General features: G+C 31.4%; 1 protein-coding gene across 3 annotated transcripts in view; it reads left to right on the plus strand.

The window, feature by feature from the left end:
• Positions 1–18,109, plus strand: part of LOC141448553 (DENN domain-containing protein 2B-like) — a 25,150-nt gene continuing 7,041 nt past the window's right edge. Inside the window, exons 1-9 of one of the 3 annotated variants that reach the window (XM_074116974.1) lie at positions 1–977; positions 6,502–6,579; positions 6,732–6,824; positions 7,953–8,057; positions 11,086–11,164; positions 13,004–13,084; positions 14,205–14,581; positions 17,376–17,482; positions 17,939–18,094. In XM_074116974.1, the coding sequence (XP_073973075.1) occupies positions 192–977; positions 6,502–6,579; positions 6,732–6,824; positions 7,953–8,057; positions 11,086–11,164; positions 13,004–13,084; positions 14,205–14,581; positions 17,376–17,482; positions 17,939–18,094 (1,862 nt within the window). In that variant the 5' untranslated portion in view covers positions 1–191. The remainder of the gene's footprint in view (positions 978–6,501; positions 6,580–6,731; positions 6,825–7,952; positions 8,058–11,085; positions 11,165–13,003; positions 13,085–14,204; positions 14,582–17,375; positions 17,483–17,938; positions 18,095–18,109) is intronic. The other 2 variants (XM_074116975.1, XM_074116976.1) reach the window with 2 other exon arrangements.

The raw sequence follows: 18,109 nt of genomic DNA on the forward strand, positions 1-18,109 counted from the left end.
TATTTGATTCCAGTGATTCACAACCACTGTAGTAGATGTTTCACCTGCTCTGAGGTGATTCACAAACAGAAACAAGGTTATAGTAAAGGTTTCAAATTTTGGTAGTAAAAGTTGCAGGAAAAGTGTATTGATTAATTTATTTATTTGCTTAAAGTAAAGGGAGGAAAATACACTACAGCAGTAACAATGACATGGAGAACAGGTCCAGAGTGCAAGAAATTAGACAGCGATTTGAAGGAGTAACAGCACTAACGCGTAATACTAATGTAAGTAAACAACCAATTAAACCACCTTTAGCTGTCAAACCACATCATTTGTTAAATAATTGCGAACCATCGACAAAATGCGTTATTAAGAGATCGCATGCATTCAGATCAGATAAATCTAAGGTTAAATTTAATTTGGCAGCTAAAGAATCAGTTGCAGGCAAGAAACAATTGAGAAACGAGGATAAACTTCCACCCATAAATAGTGTTACATCTCAGAAAAATTTGGTTTTATCATCACCATTAACAGACACCCTTAAGAAAGCTTTGAAAGCACCATTACCAAGCGGACCTGCCCCAAGAAAACCACCTAGGACTTTTGCTCATAACGTTAATGGCATAAAAAAAGAAACACCACCCAAAATGGAATTAGGAGGAAATCTCAAAAATTTAGAGAGCAGATCTGATAATAAAAAGCAAAATACTCACTCGAATAACGATCTTGTCAACAATAACGAAAACGATCAGTCTAAACAACCATTAGAAACTGATAGAATGCCAAAAGAGAGATTATTAGCATTTATAAAGAATTTTGAGAATGCTTTTGAAAAGAAAAAAGTACCCAGCAATAATGGACCGATTTACGACAGACTAAATGAATCACCAGTTCGTAGTGAAAATTCTAACAGTGCCCACATTTACTCAGAGCCATATGTTCCTCGCCTTAATAAAGATGATCAATCCAAGAAAATTAACAGTTTGCATTATATGGTAAGACAATTTTGTTTCAAATAAAGAATTTTAATTAAATTGTTAACTAAATTTAGTATTTTTCTTTTCCTTTAGTTCACTAAACAATTAATTATCTCTCTTCGAATTTTGGGCACTTTTGATACCGTCTGCACTATTTTTTTTTTAACGATTTTAATCTCTTATACATTAAGAATTAACTTTACCATGTAATCTGAAAAAACAATTATATTACTACCCGAAGGTTTTTACATTGTCTCTTTTATCTCTCTCTTACTGATATAACTATCAATTTCCTTTTACTTGCTCTACATACATTTTTATATTTCCACAATAATTTGCTTTCAAATAATTTCCTCATTAAGTTTGAGGAATTACTGTTCAGAAAATTCTAATTAAGATTTGATACGGTCTTGAATTTTTAAGCACTTCTTTTTAGTAACAATATTTTTCAGTTATATCAGTTGTAGATGAACAGAGAGTGACTAAAAAATAACACCTTCAGATGTCCATGTCTTTCATGTCAATGTTGTTCTGTTATGTGTAAAAGTGTGATAAGGAAGAATTTGTCTGTGGATTCAGTAAACCCAAGAGTTGTGCACTTCTGCACGTTCTATGATTTATCAGGGCAAGTATTCCTGTTGAGGAATGTAAAAGGAAGATTCCTAGACAAATAGCTAGTAAAGCTTTACCCGCTGAGTGATTCAAAGAAGTTTTGTTGAAGCCTTTCTGTAGGACTTGGCAATGCCTTTCCTATTTCAAAGGTTGCAGTCCAATCCGAAGACTCCTTTCCATTTCTTTTTGATACCCTAATCAACGCCTGTTGAGCCTCTTGTGCCATTTCTTTTTTAATGAACATTTTCTCACCTCATTCGTCTAGGACTAAGACACAATGTTCCTTTTCTCAAAGACCTCATTCCTCTCAGAGATGTTCTTACGATAGCATTTTTTCCTCAAAATTTTCTCTCCTCAACTTCTATTATTTTCTTCATCTTTTCAATTCCTCTTTCTGCTTTCTTCTTGTTTTCCAAAATATCTATTCAAAGAACGTAATCTCCACTACTTAAATCTTATTTTGCAAACCCTTTGTTCCTGTAACCTGTTCTGCAAGCATCTTTCCTACGAATAGCTTTTTTGTAATTGTTCGAAAGATTCCTATCTTTATTTCAATAACGATTTCTATTTCAAATGGCCGAATGTTGCATTCTTTGCTTGTTTCATCCTGAATTTCACCTATTTTTCGGAAGCTTCTTTATTATGTAATATGGTTCTTAAGAAGCAAATATTTAACAGATTTTTTTTTTAAACAAGGATAAAGTGTTTCGAATGCTTGTCTTAGGAATCCACCTCCCCGGGTTTTCCTGAATATCTGGGCCTTCATACAGGGAAGATCTTGTTTAGTTTACCGAATACTCCTGAATGTCCAAGCAGTCTCACACCAACTTATAGCCAATAGATAAGTAACACTGCTCTCTTCCTAAAGCTGTTCCACACACCGCAGGAGACTAACTCATCTACCCTTGGTAGTTAGTAAACTCAATATACCTCTTAGCCTATTTAGTCGGGAATTGAAATAAGATAGCCTAAAGTCTTAGAGCCGAAATGGACGCCAGCTAGTATTTCTAAACCTCTTTTTTAGATTTAGGTGAAATGGACTCCATTTCTAGAGCATATGATCCTGTAAAATCAATTTCTTCATAGAAATTGTTGTAGCTGTTAAAAGTTCTTAAATGGCCATGAATTTTATTCTGTGGTAGTGTGTGAGTTAGTGTGTAAGAGAGATTTAGCTAGAGTTGGCTTCTGGTATCGATAAACTCAAATTGTTGCACTTATTAACTACCACATATGCAAGCCCTGGTGAATTGTGTGAGTAGGTAATACGTAAAGCGCAAATTCTTAATTTAAAAGTACATTGACGGAGGTACAAGTTGTATTCAAGAGACTAATGCACTATTATATCCTAATACCCAGTCAAGGTTTACTAAAAATAAAGAAATAATAATAATAATAATAATCAATCTTCTTATGCTATTAGTTATTGTATACAAAGTTTTGAGGTCTTGAGAGGGGGAACAATAAAATGATTGGGTGTGGGTTGTCTAGCTGTTGACATGAATTTCTTTACAAAATCAAGTGCTTTAAGAAAATCTACAGTTTTCATATTAAGATGTTTTAAAATAATAAAATGGAAAAAAAAATATTATTTAGAATTCACTGAATAGCCAGACTATTGTAATTATTCTTTTCAAGCTAAAAATGATGTAACTATTATTTAAAAAACCAGACAGTAAATAGATTTACATCGCTTGCTTTTTTTTTGTTTTTAAGTACATAATTAGTCTCGCAGAAAAACTTTCTTTTAATTGGTTAATTGTTTCTCTGAAATTAAAAAAGGTACAATTTTATATTCCATTTTTGGCGCTAGAGTAGGGGGATTGTTCGTAAATTAAAACATTGTATCATCTTATCTGATTCAACGCACCAAGAACTGCGCCCATAAACATTATCAGTATACACGTTCTACTCTAAACGTGTATTGCTTTTTTGTTTTTTTACAAATTATTTATAATTTGTACATTACATTTTTTTAATTTTTTGAATATTATTAATTTTGTGTGTTTTTTTTTTTTTTTATAAATTGTTGATTTTTTAAATAATTTTGTGTGTAAAATTTTGTCATTTTATAATTGTGTCTAAACTGTCAAGTCAGTTACCTTGTAAAAAAACCTGCATGAATTCCATATTTATTTGTGCATACATCCTGTGTAGCCAAGGACGTAGGATTGTTTACATTTAAGTAAAAGTATGTTTTTAATACTTATTTTATTTGATTTTTTTGTTTTGTTTTTTTTAAGAAGTGAAATAAAAAATTCTCATTTCATATCTCGTTTAGGTGTCGTATTTGAGACCAGACAATAACAAAAAAAAAAACCTTTTAGACATTACCAGAAGTTATTTCACTTTTTCTGTTTACTATTAATTTGTTTGTACTAACTAATTGTATAAAAGTCGCTTCTCATAATATTCTTTTTTAAAACTTGCTTCGTTAGAAATTCATGTAATGAAGGTTCCAAAGGAAGTGTTATTTATTATTTTAACTATAGTGTTATTTTAATGAATTTTAAGGTTTAAAAACCTATTAACCAGTTAGGCGCGTTTGACGTGAATACACGTCAAACCAAATCTCTGTTACGGTGCGTTCGACGTGTATACTCGTTATGATTGCCATTAACTATAAAAACTCGAAATTTTAATAAAGAAATAAGAATATTATTTGGTGGGATGTTTCCTTGTATCTTACCAATAGAACCTCCAAGTATTTTTATACGAAGCGGGGTGGAGGGAGTCAGCCAAATGATAAGTGGTTAGTACATGTTTGGTCTCCTCTTTAGAGATTGGGGAATTACGCACACAAATAGAAGCTCTCAACCCTTGTGCAATGCCGTTTTTTTTACCTTAGATAGAGGTTCAGACCTCTCAGTGCGAGCATGATTTCATTTTGCACAGAATTCAAAGCTCTCTTTTCATCTTTGTAAAAGCTCTTGCGTCTCTAGTTAACTAGAGCAATGCATACGTGAAGCGTTGCAAGATTTTGAATGAGCACAGAGAATGCTCTGGTAATCTCAAGCCCCAGAGAGATTGCAGAAAAAGTCGCTTGCAGTAACTATTATGACGTTGTAAACTTTTTTGGTTGTTTTGCCCTGCGTTCGACGTGTATACACGTCATTGTTTGATTTTAATTCCTCACACTCTGGGTTTTTTTTTTAAACTAAATTTCGCGCTTAACTGGTTAAGAAAACTGCGCGAAAAAGCGTAACATTGAAAAAACATTATAAGTTATAATTCAATATTAATTTAAAACTTGAAATTGAAGAAAATATTGTAATGTTTTCAACTAGTGACTACAGTTACAATTTTAGCATTTGACTTTTAAGAACGTTGATTTATTAATCATAATTATAAATTAATAACTAATACTATTATTAAACGGTTCAAATAAATAAAATTTAAAATGATGTGGCTCTCCCAAATAAATTGACATTGGATGCACAAAAGTTTTATATCTCTTCATATTTTTTTAACTTAAAACTTCTTCACTATCAGCTGACAAAATTACCGCTCAAGTATTGGCTTTTCCCCTCATTATTTACTCGCTAAGTTATACATCTCAAAATAAACTAGGAAAAAAAATCCGTTATCATTGGTTAATTGGACAACTTGTGGTGGATGTTGTTTGCTTAAGAAGTGGCACCTTCCTAACCTAAGTTAAGAAATGTTTTATACAACTTTTGAACATTTAAACAGTAAGCAAAAGTCGCATATGTGTTAACATCAGATTTTATCCGCTCGTATATTATGTATTTTTAAATCATAATCAGCCAATCAGGAAACTTCCTGATAAAGAAAAAAAATTTCCCCCAGTTGCATTTCTAGTTAATAACAAAGCGTCCAAGTTTTCCAGCTGTATCTCCTTCTTTTACTGTTATTTCCTCTTCTAGTTTAAGAATATTCCCCACTTAAATAAATAAAAAAATGCGAGTGGGGATATACAGAAAGAAAGTATTTTCCTCTTTTATTATTAAATTGAGTCATAATCCTCTTCACTAGTATGTATGCAATACTTACACTAAGTGTTCAGAGTGAAGTACACACTAGGAATATGTAATGTAATTTAGGTGTGCAGATGTTCTTGATTTAAAAAATTGCTCAGTTCAGAAAAGTAATATTTTTTGCCCATTGGACGTTGTTTTTCTTACTTTGAGTTAAATTATGGATGATCTGTGGTCTTATGTGGTTTTGGACGTAAGTTAAATTTTCTTTTGCTCTTTACGTCTTTTTATCTCTTGACGAGAATTCATTGTAATAATGCAGATAATATCTCTTTTTTTACCCTAAACCCAAAACTTTCGATTCGTTATATCTCGATTTCTATCCATAGGAAAACTGTGTAATTCGGTTCAAATGTAGACTACAACTATCTCTACAATTGAGAGAAATTTTAACATTCCAGTTAGACAACTTTTTTTAGTTTTCACTGGGTAATGTTACAAAACATTGATTTTCCCATTTTTTTTTTTTTTTTTTTTTATTTCTATGTGTGAATAAGATTAACTTACATCAAAATTGGAAAAGAGCAAAAATTTAAAATTAGAAATGAACAGTGATTTTGTGGTACAATTGTCTGTTCATCTAATTTATCAATTTGTCCAAAAGAACTGGATAAAATCAAGTCAAATCATAACATATACACTAAAAGCCAAATATTTCTTAATCTACCAATTTATTTGAAATGTTTTTCTAAAGTAATTTTAGAAATTTCCTGTGGGACACCAAAGTAGATGACCAAAAATCAAACCGTAATTCATTTACAACTTCAGCCAACACAGGACATGGGTCCTTAAAGAGATTCTTTTTATAGGCCATGGTGTTCTTTTATGTTTATTTTTTGTTTTGTGGCTTCATATTTAATTTTTATCTTTTCTATTTCATTTAAAAGTTTTTTACTTGTTATTTATTTATTTATTTTATAATTTTTATGTTTTAGTCAACCGCCATTGAAAATATTAAAGCAGACAATGAAGAATCTCCAAAATTGGAATATCTTATTGTTCCCCTTAATAAGGTTTGATTTTTGTTTTATTTTATTTTATTTTTTTCTGTGTTTTTCATTTGTTTATTGAATAATTTTTAGTTAGTAGGTTTCATTCATTTTATTTTTTTTTTGTTTTGCAAAAATTCTTTAAAATTCCTCCTATTTTCCAAATATGTTTTTAGGAAAGTGTGGAAGGTAGAAAGGAATTTGATACAGTTCTAAGAAAAACTAGGAAAATGTTGATTTCACCAAATGAAAATGATGAATTTGAAGAGGTAAATATTGTGCGGGAGTAGTAATTCGTTTTATATACTTTGTACTGTTGTTTTTCTTTAAAAAATGATTTAAGGCGCATCAACATCTAAGGTTATCGGTGCCCCGGAGGAGCTTTTTTTAAGTGCACTGCCGGCCTCCGGACAGTGTTCTGTCGTTACAGACAACACTGTCCATCCACCGGACAGTGAGCTGTAAGAAGCTCCGAGGAAGAGAAAAATCTAAGAGCCAGCAGCTGAATTCGAACCCGGGCGCATGGGAATCCCATAACCGCACATAGCTAATCCCTTCCCTACTTTGAACTGTGTTGACTAACCATCTACTCATATATTAATTTTAATTTCTTTTAATTATTTATTTAATTTTTTTTTTTAACAATGTTGTTGCTAATATGGTTAAATATTCAAATATTTATGAATATTATTATAAAACAGTTTGGGTAGAAATTTTAAGAATACCGTCTTGGAAATGAATAGCTTTATTTATTTTGTAAATTATCTTATAACTCTATCCATACGCCTTTTTCTTTTTTATTTGTGTCTTGGGCATCATCTGTTTTAGGCTTATTTGAATAGGTTGTTATTTACGATGGTGCGCATGTCACAAATTACCTTCTTATGTGTAAAAGTTAAAAGTTAAAAAAAGTTCTGTAACTTGTGGTGATGAAATTCTGGTAGCAAGCATGTTCCAACATGATCTCTTTGGTGATCTGCTCTTTGGTGATATTTAGTTGCTATTACTTAATCTAATCTCGTGACCAATCTTATCTATGGGGTGGCTTTAAAAATCTTACATTTTTAATTTAAAAAAAAACTTGAGTTCCACAATCAGTAGTAGATTTTCCTAAACCTTAATCACAAAATTTATTAATTACTTTCTGTACACGTGAGAATGCAAAAAAAGTAAATTTCTAATCTTGCTTTAAAGAAAGTTTTCTGCTCGATTGTAGGAAAAAGAAGTTACTTTTTTTTTGTTTCAAATCAGGTATTTTTAAGTTTGTTTTCAAACAACGTTTGAAGAAATGCCTACCTTTTTCTTGTAAACGCCATCTTATTGTTGTACATTAATATTAAGGTTAACATTTAAACAAAAAATATCTTTATTAATAATTAATTGTTTTTATTGTGTAGTTGTATGATGAAAACAACGCAGAATCACCATTGGCTGATTACTATGCCATGTTACCTCCAAGACCAAAAGAGTTGAATTCCAAGAGTCATGATGTTTTTGATGAGGTCAGTTATTTTAATACAGTATTGAAACAAATTATTATTTATTTTGAAAGTATATTTCATTCATTCGTCATTTTCCAAAGGCTACGAAGCCTGTGCAGAATACGTTTGGTCATTGCTGTTAATCTTGTAGTTTCTAAAACATTTGTTGATAGTTTCTGAGTAATTTTTTAATATATGGAATAGATATATCAGGCCTGAGCTAGTGGAGTTTTTAAACTGATCTTTAGTTAGATTACTGCTTCGATTTTGCAATGCTACTCGATGACATTAATGTTGCCTTAAATTCAGTCGTAGATTTCGGTTTAACAACCTGTTAAAACTAAATAGATACAGCTAGAAAATAATAATTGTGATTGGCAGACTATAATAATAAAACAACAGCTGGAGTCAGTGACAACAATCATTGGTAAAAAGTGTTGTTTTTTTTTTAGAGCAGCTAGCAAAATGCGACAGAAATGGTGAGGAAAACCACAGACAAGCGATCATATCTAGCTATTCACACTGAATTTTTCTATTTTAACTAGGCCGGGCAGCCAGATCCGGATTTTCATCCATCTTCAAAGTTTGATTTCCACTTCAAGATTGTGAATAGAAATTTGTGTTCCATTTATAAAGCGTCATTTTTCAAATTGTCGAAACTTTTTTTCCAAAAGCTGCCAAGCCTGTCCAGAATATGTTCAGTCATTGCTGTTAATGACATTTGTTGATAGTTTCTGAGTGAATTTTTAATATATGGAATAGATGTATCAGGGCCTGTGCTAGTGGAGTTTTAAACTGTTCTTTAGTTACTGCTTGTTGATACTTTGTTTTTACCGGTATTTATTGTGCAGTTTCCATGTAATATTAGAGCTTACTAATGTAGGTTGGCATAACTTAACGTTAATATAGACAGGTGAGACAGGAGAATAGTCAAATATTTCTGTGTTAAGTTTATTTTTATTCAAGTTCTTTTGTTTCAAAAACTTTTCTTTGTCAATGCGAGAAATAAATTTGACGTAGACTGGCGGACAAGATGGATTTAAAGCTTTACCTCTGTAGAGGAAGTCTAACTTTTCTGTATGTATTTGGAAATCAATGGTCTCGCCAATTTTTGATAGCACTGTTGAAAGGTTTTCAGCTTGCATTTTAGGGATATTCAAAATTTTAATAATATCAGGAGATCGCGGAGTATAATTTGATTTTAAATCATCTATTTATTTCTTTAATAAAGTATTCACCTTTTTAATTCTTATGATCTCTGCTTCCTGTATTTTTACTTTATTTTCGATGTTCAAAATTAATTATTTAAGTCTTCTTTATAACTATAAAACTGTTATTAATCAACCCTTATACAACTGTCCTACCGGACAGTTTTAATATATTGCTATTATCTGCTCTGATGCTCTGAATTTCTTTTGAAATAGAATCTAATTTATTAAGCATTATAGAAATACTTGTAGGGGTGTCCGCACCGCTAAGTTTGTCTCCGCCTACCTCTTCGCTGATTTCTTTATGGAACATGCTATAAATATTAGACAATAGAAAGATAGATAAAGAAATAAGAACAATAAAATCAGCAGTGGTGACTTTAAACTATAAACACAGACTTGCTATCCCCACGATTCTACAGTTCTGCACACTGATCTAGAAAATCTCTATTAATTTTTAATAAATTATTCAATCTTAAATCACGATTTTCACGAAAACAGTTCGGTGAATTTTCGTAAAACTTCGTACAATTGAACTACTAAATTGTAAGAAACAATTGCGAAAATTTTTACGTTTCAACTCACAATAACAACTGCACAATTGATTAAAAAACTGAAGAGCTATTTTTTAAGATGTTCACTGTTCCAGTTACTGAAGTTGATAGAATAAAAAAAATATTATCAAAAATATATAATATCGGCCTATACGCGTCGAAAAGCCAAAACCAAATACAGAGATCGTATACGGTTGGAAAGGGCTTCTCAAGTACAATCGAATGGTAATAATAAAATACCATATGACCGAGTCAAGCTGTGCCGGGAACGTAAAAGAATGAATGCAGCCGAGCGGATCAACGACGGTGTCAGTACAACTGCAGCTGGGGCTGTTGAAATTATGCAAGTGGATGATGAAATCGCTTCTACATCGACAACGGACTGTACAGCCATAGATTGTATTCGATCATCGGTTATGAAGACACATTGGGCAGCAGCTAGTGCACGTTTCACTACGACGTTTGTCAACAATCCATTCGGACATAATGTGCCTGGCTTTGATCTGAGATCATATTGTAATACCGCTAAGAACAGAAAAAATTGCAACTACATCATCGGTAGCGGTATCATCATCATCAAGTCGTAAAGCCGGTGGAGTCGCCATATATCGCAACATTAATAGGTTCACTGATTGTAATAGAGTTAACACTGACATTTCGGAAATTTATTTGGAAATGAAAGACGCAAAAGCTGGTGATGTCTGTCTAGTAAACGTAAAGGCCAATGGCATCTTCAAATTCGTACTCGAGTGTGTGTATATCCAGCTGTTATTTTACGATCGTTGTTAAAATATCCCAAAAACATCGCTAAAATTATACCCGATTACGAGCCTGATCTTACTACACCAATTATGATAGTTGGAGACTTTAAAGTTGATGTCTCACAAAACCGCTCATTGCCCGACTTCATGTTCAGCGAGTTCAATTTGTCTTATATTGAAACTTCTCCAACAACGTTAGGTAATACCTATATTGATTTAACGTTTACCAGAAATCTCGATGTATCTTGTATGCCATTTGTGTCGTACTTTTCGTATCACAGACCTATAATTAAAAAAGTTATATTGTAACACAGTAATTATTTGTTTCCTTGATTTCATCCTAAATACATAAATACAAATATTTTCTATAAAAAATATAACCCTAAACGCAAACGTATTCACGTACAACACACGGCCGTGTCCAAGACACAGCTACAGTTTTTTTTTTTTTAATTCGCATAAAAATTACTTTATGAGATTTGATTTGATTTTCTCTTAGTTATTAATCCTTATTTTTAAATTGTAGATAAAATCTTTAATGATTGAAGCTTACAATAATGGATGCGTGCATTTTAACGAAGAGGGTGAACAGGCACAATTAAGAGGTAAAAATGTTTACTATTCTTTCTAGTCAAATGTCTGAGAAAAAATCGATAAAAATCTCGACTTTTTTTTTTTGTTGATAGAAAACACTTCTTCAGGTATAATTCACTATGTATTAAACAGGCAGTTTTTGTATCACATGTAGACAGAAACAATAAGAGATCTTTAACTTCATGTACAGAGTGTATTTGAAGAAGTCTCAAACTTATAATAGTGACATGCTCACGCCAAACTAGTGAAAGGAAATGGTCAATACTTTCTAGCAGTATTTAGACCTTTCCTTTTCGGCAGGAAGACGTAATAAAATGTTTATTGTCTAATCCGTGGTAGATCTTACTCATGAGTATAAGAGTGATCATGCTATATTCATGTTTGTATCATAGTGAAAGGTTTTTTTTAGCTCAGGTTATGAAGGTAATAACAGTATTTGGTCTTCCACCTCCAAGAAGATTTATCTGCGGTAACATTGAATAAGTGAGTTATTCCCATCAGACTATTGCATATTCACTCTCATACTTATGAGTAACACGGATTGGATAATAATTGACAGGAGTTAATTCAATTCTTGACGAAAATAGAATACAGGCAACTTGAAATTTTTATTTTTGCCAATGAAATGTCTGAATGGTTAGTGGTCATCATCAATACTGTCCTGTCAAAGTAAAAGTGTTGAATTTGAGTTAATCAGTAATGCACAGGTTATTTGGATAAGTAAATATAGTTATCCATTTAAATCAGGGTTCCGTAAAGTGGGATAGTTCGGCCCAATGTTCACTTTGTTTTTTCTTAAAGTTTATGATGTACCTTTTTCATTTATTTTAGTATACTAGCTAATTGCTGAATCATTGAACAGAATTATTGATTATGGGGTATTGAATCACATAGATCAGCGTTTCCCAATCATTTTTGGCCCGCGTACCACTTGGTGGTACATCATGCTAAATTGTACCACTTCGTAAAAATGACTATTTCGTGAAATTTGTTATTCCGAGAATCATTATTATCTTTATTTGTATAGAGATACCAATGTATCTGTTACAAAGGAGTTCCAAGTTCATGTTCACTTTATAAACTTTGTAAAGTGTAAGATCTTAGTTTTAAAACTTTTTTCTAAATAATTAAAAATTGTGTTCATATTTTTCTCTACAAAATTATTAATTAATTTACAAAGTTCTTCTTTAGGATTATTATATTTGTGCCCAGATCATCTAAATTAATTTCTTTTAAGCATTCAACTACCTGTAAGTACCAATTAAATTTAATTTTGCTTGGGTAGGAACTTATCAGCCTCTTTAAGCAGATTTTTACATAGTTTTTAGGATTTATTTTTTTTTTAATTTTATGTCCGCCATTATTGATTATTTTTCGCGTACCACAGGTTGGGAAACGCTGACATAGATGAACGATTAGGGTGCGTTACAATTACTTAAAAGTTACAGCAGCTCATCTACCAATTTTAACAAACTTTAATTGTGTTTACAGCGTGCCACCGTTAAACAATTTAAAATGCAGTAATGTTGCTTTTTATGAATTTGAATTCTTCACCGGATGCTTCTATATCATTCACTGACTCGATCGTATCTTCTGGAGATAAGAAAATAATGCTTAGACTTTAGGAAAAACTTTCATTACCATTCAGGCATAAATAAAATATTAAAATAATATTTGATAAAATGTGTATTAGTAATACTAACAAAATATTATTTTACTATGATTTATCATAGTGAAATACAAAAGGGATGCAAAGTATCCATTAAGTGGACGCTTCAACAAACAAAAACACACATCTTTTATTACAAGTATTAGAAATGTTTAATTTTATGAAAACTTTGTGTTTGCAGCGTTGAGAGGAGAAGCAAGCAGTAAACAGCTGACGGAAATGTTTTCCCAAATGATAAATGATAGCGACTGCAGATTTAGAGGTAATTCAAGTTTTAACTATTTTATACTTTTATACGCTGTAATCAGTTATACTCGTTTCGAATAGAAACGAGTCTCTCCCTCCTCCCTCTCACTCTCTAAATTTTACCCTTTTTGATTAGCATGAACACAGTAGATAATTTTTCCGTCCATGTATCAAGCATTTTTTTTTTTTCTGGAATTCTCGTCAAGGAATTTAGGATTAGGATTAACACCTGCGTGTTATACCTGTATAGAAGCCTAAATCGAAGTAATTTACACATCATCCAGGTATTCTATTGACACTCTAGTGGAGAGCAACGAAAATAGCCCACTTCTATGTTGTTATCTGTAATAACTTTTATTTGTTGCTTTTATGTTTTAAAATTTATACAGCGTCTAGTCTCTTACGTCGTTGGCAGTCTGAGATTCGAGTGCACTGACAGTCAATTGAAGAACACGCTCCTAGGAAGTGAAAATCTTAAGGGTAAAAAGCTGAACCATGTCTATCGTCCTGAATACTTTGTTGATCACATTCCAATTTATCGTGTTATCGCCAGGAATAATAAATATAAAGAATTCCATGACTGAGAAACTTAAAAAAAAAAAAAAAAACGAACGTATGTGCTTTGTTGATATTGATTTCACGTAATTTTTACCAAGCTCATAGACAAGAAGCAGTATTCTCCGCCTTCTCATAGAAACTACAAAAGTGCAGATCTAATCGCGAGCTAGCCCAGCATTTTCATGTTGAACACCTGAAGATTCAAGCCAGTTGACTCAAGATTATCGAAACTTCAATCACAATATTAGAAGATTTAGCAGTTAAGCAGATTTTCAACTCCTTGTGATGATTTTTTTACAAGACCTTCTTTCTACTGTAGCATCTTTTTGGATGCTGCTTTTTTTTGGTTAATTTTTAAGAAGATCCTAATCCAACCCTGCCTATAGTTTTTAAACATAGTTAACCATTGGATCATTAATTATATCCGTGGTAGCATGAATGAATATCGGAGGTTGGTTTATCACTTTGTTGAAGAGAATATAACTTCCACCATCAAAAACCGGTCAGAAATCTATTTAAACGTAAATACTGTCATTTTTTTCTTTTCTTAAATCAGTTTTATTTATTTTTTTTTACAGAAAGATGCAGAATTGTTAGAAAGAAATCAGTTCCTTCAGAGAAACTATTAGATGCCTTATTATTGATTGGAATAGATACCCAATTAGACGATGCGACCAAAGTGCCTTATGTGAAAGCCCGATATACCCAACCACATGTAGAGATACCTAACAATATTGAAAGGCTAGTATTTCCTGACGCTGACAACTGGCCACCAATATCAACTTCACATAGATCTACTAGACAGTCAAATTATTTTACTATAGTATTAACTAGAAACAGTGGCGACAGAAGTTATGCATATTGTCGGCGGTTACTGCCCGAAGGATCATCATTTTGTCTTCCATTAACTTATGTAATACTGACTGGAAACGATGATACAGTATTCTATCATAAGGTAGGCGGAAATCTGTTGTTATATGTGTAAGATTAAGAGTCGTGTTATTACTTTCTTTTAACTTTGAGAAGACAACTAAATTATTCTTCAACTTCTCTGTTTTTAATTACACCTTACAAGTGTTAACAATTTATCTAATATACATTGTTAAATTTGAAGAATTGATTAGGATGAAATGTCAGTTCATAATTAGTTGATATAATTTAAGTAATTTTGCTGCATTAACTTTTCCTTCACATTTTTTAGAATTTATTAGATGTCACAGACCCTTATGCTGGCCAGTTCGTTCATAATATTATTTGGTTATAATTATGATAAAATGTATATTATATCTTCGTTTTTAAATAGGTACTTTATTTTAACTCTATTCCAAATTATTCTTCTGATTTATCTTTAATATGCCCTTTATTCTGAAGTTGTCACATCTTATACATGCATGTTAAAGTAGAAAAAGACAAAGTTAGAGTCGGCTACTGTTTAAATTTGAATCACGGAGGATTTAAAACAATATTTCAGACTTGAATTCGTCTTACCGAAATATTCGTGAGCACAAATAACACACAGTTAATAACAAGTAGATTATTCAACAACAATTATTCATTTCTCAATTGTAATTTAATTTTACTTATAGTAAAATACTGGAATAATTAGCTGTCCTAAAAGTATGCAATACTTATTTATTTTATATTACATAACATATATATAACATTGTGAGAAGAACAGCTACATTGAGAGTGTGATTGAAGAAAACTATATTATTTGCGATAGAGCCAGATAATTATTACCTATTATTATAAACGTTTGACTACTTCATAAAATAACAATTACTTTAATCGAAGAATGAACTTAAACCGACGATTTTTATTAAAAATAAAATAATCGAAATCATTGATGTATGTTGGTGTATAAGCATTTTTTTAAAAAAGTTTTTAAATTTTGTAGCCTCGTAATTTTTTTAATTTTTTATACCGTTTTCTTTTTAACCTGTAATTAATAGTTTGATTATTATAGATTAATAGATATTAAAGTCAATCTACAGTGCTACTTGAACAAATATTTTGTAGATGAAAATGGCCAGCATAAGGGTCTGTGACATCTAATAAATTCTAAAAAATGTGAAGGAAAAGTTAATGCAGCAAAATTACTTAAATTATATCAACTAAGCTTGAATGAAATGTTGGGTACTAGCTGATTTGTGTACCTTTTGGCGCTTAATCAACCCTTATACTTAACTTTTTAAACTGTAAGTTTTTGTTAAGGAGATTTTTGTACCTTTTGGATAGATTTTCATTTTTGTCTATTTTGCTAAGTTACATATCTGCTTTACTGCTTTTTTTAAATTAGGAATAAGCAATTCTATCATTATAACCTGATAAGGTGTTAAGTAGGAACCGTAACTACCACTGGAGAGATCTTTTTAAAGAATGATTATAGTTGCGGTCCCCAAACCATCCTCAATAACAATTTTTTTGAGAAAGCCTTTTTATATAAAATAGGAAGGTATTTGTACGTAAAAAGCAAATTTAAACTGCGATTTCAGACCTTCCTTTTAAGAGGAGTAAGAAAAATAAACGGGCGATTACAGTACTTCTCCCTAAAAGGCAAAGAGGCAAAGATTTTGAATCGAACGACAATTCATTAATGTAAATAGGTTCACCCATTGATAATTTTAACGATTTCAGTACTTCCTCTTAGTAGGTGTAAGAGCATGATGGCACTTCACAGCCATGTAGAGGAGCTTTAATCACTTCTTCGTGCTAAATTTTATCAAAATCGGACAAAGCGTTATAGAAATATTGGTAATAATAGTTTTAGAAACGGCCATACTTGGGTGGGGCAAACTCCCCTCCATATGAGGCGTAGCGACGAGACTTTTAAAGTGCAAATCTGTACAAAATTTCGATTCGAATGACACTTCATTCATGAAAATCAGTTCACTTGTCGATAATTTGAAACGATTGCTATACTTCCCCTTAACTAGTGTAAGAGCAGATCGCCGCTTTAATGTTACGTAGGGGAGCCCTAACTCTATCATCCTACCAAATTTTATCAAAATCGGGCTAAGATTTACAGAGTAATTAGTAATAATAATTTTGAAGGGGGTCTTACATAAAGGGGGCCAACTCCTCTCTAATTCGGTGTACAGCGTCGAGACCCCCAAAAGGCACATCTACATAAAATTCCGAATCGAATGTCACCTCATTCATGAAAATCGGTTCTCGCGTTTAGGCGCTACGTAGTTTACAAAAAAGGTAACAACAACAACAAGAAGAAGAAGAAGAAGAAGAAGAACAACAACAATTTCTGAAAATGCCGTTTTTGCTCATTTTCGGCAACTTTTTTCTCGAAATCTATTAGGTCTGGGGGGTTGCAAAAAAATTACAGTTATAAAGGAGGGTTTGCCCTATATTTTAAAGAAAATTTGGGAATTTTATCTTTTATAGAAAAAGAGAAAAAAATTGTCAAAGTTGGGTGTTTTTTAACGTTACGCTTTTTCGTGCACTTTTTGACGATCAATCCTTATACAACTGTCCTACCGGACAGTTTTAATGTCCTACCGGACAGTTTTAATACTTGCTTTTACTAATAGAAGAAAGTGACTAATTAAGAAATAGGGCAAGTTCATGAATAAAATTGATGGATTACTCCGAAAAATATATTATCAAAAATTTAAATGAAGCATTTAACATACTTGTTTACAACTAAAATTTGTTTCTTAACTTTTATAGAACTTGCTTACTTTAACACATTTTAACCTCAATTGAGTATTTCTGATTGTTACATTTTTTTTTAGGTTTTAGATCAAATAGAAGTAAATCATGGCCTACCAGAAAATGAATATCAAAAATTTGTTCAAAGCCTTCTGGATTCTTATCTTCCAAAACTGGGAGAAAATTTGATGTAAGTTTGGACAAAAAGGATAATTTCATTTCTAGTTACTGCCTATTTTAATTTATTTGAAGAAGTAATTGAATGTTTAATCGATGTTACAATTATTTGAGCCAAGAAACACTTGTTTATTTAAAGCTTTATTGGTTCGATTAAAAAAAATGAACTTCTGGATGTTCTTCTTCAGGAACTGCAATTGCTTTTTCTTTTCTTTTTTTAATTAAATTACATTGCGGTTATAATAGTCAAAATTAAATATGGTAGACTAACATAACCTTCGGTAACCTCCCATCTTTTATTACATCTCTGTACTCCGTGAATCATATTTCAGTAAAAATAATTTTTATTGAATTACATCTTGATTTAGTTTAAGTTTTTTAAAAATTGCAACTGCATTTTCTGAAGAAGAAGACTAGGGATTTTAATTTTAATAATTTTTTTTTTTTAATTGTTTTCTTTCCGTTGTAGATTAGATGATGTTCACATTACGAGGCATGAAGATAATAGGCCATATGAATATGTAATATCGAATTTATTAAATGATTTATCGGTGCCTGTCTTCCTTAAGTTATTTTCTGCGATCTTATTGGAAAGGAAAATAATTGTTGTTAGTACTCAAGTGAGGTATGGAAACAAAAA

This window comes from Rhodnius prolixus, unplaced genomic scaffold, assembly GCF_049639745.1.
Source record: "Rhodnius prolixus isolate KJV_2025 unplaced genomic scaffold, Rpr scaffold_2, whole genome shotgun sequence".
Classification (NCBI taxonomy): domain Eukaryota; kingdom Metazoa; phylum Arthropoda; class Insecta; order Hemiptera; family Reduviidae; genus Rhodnius; species Rhodnius prolixus.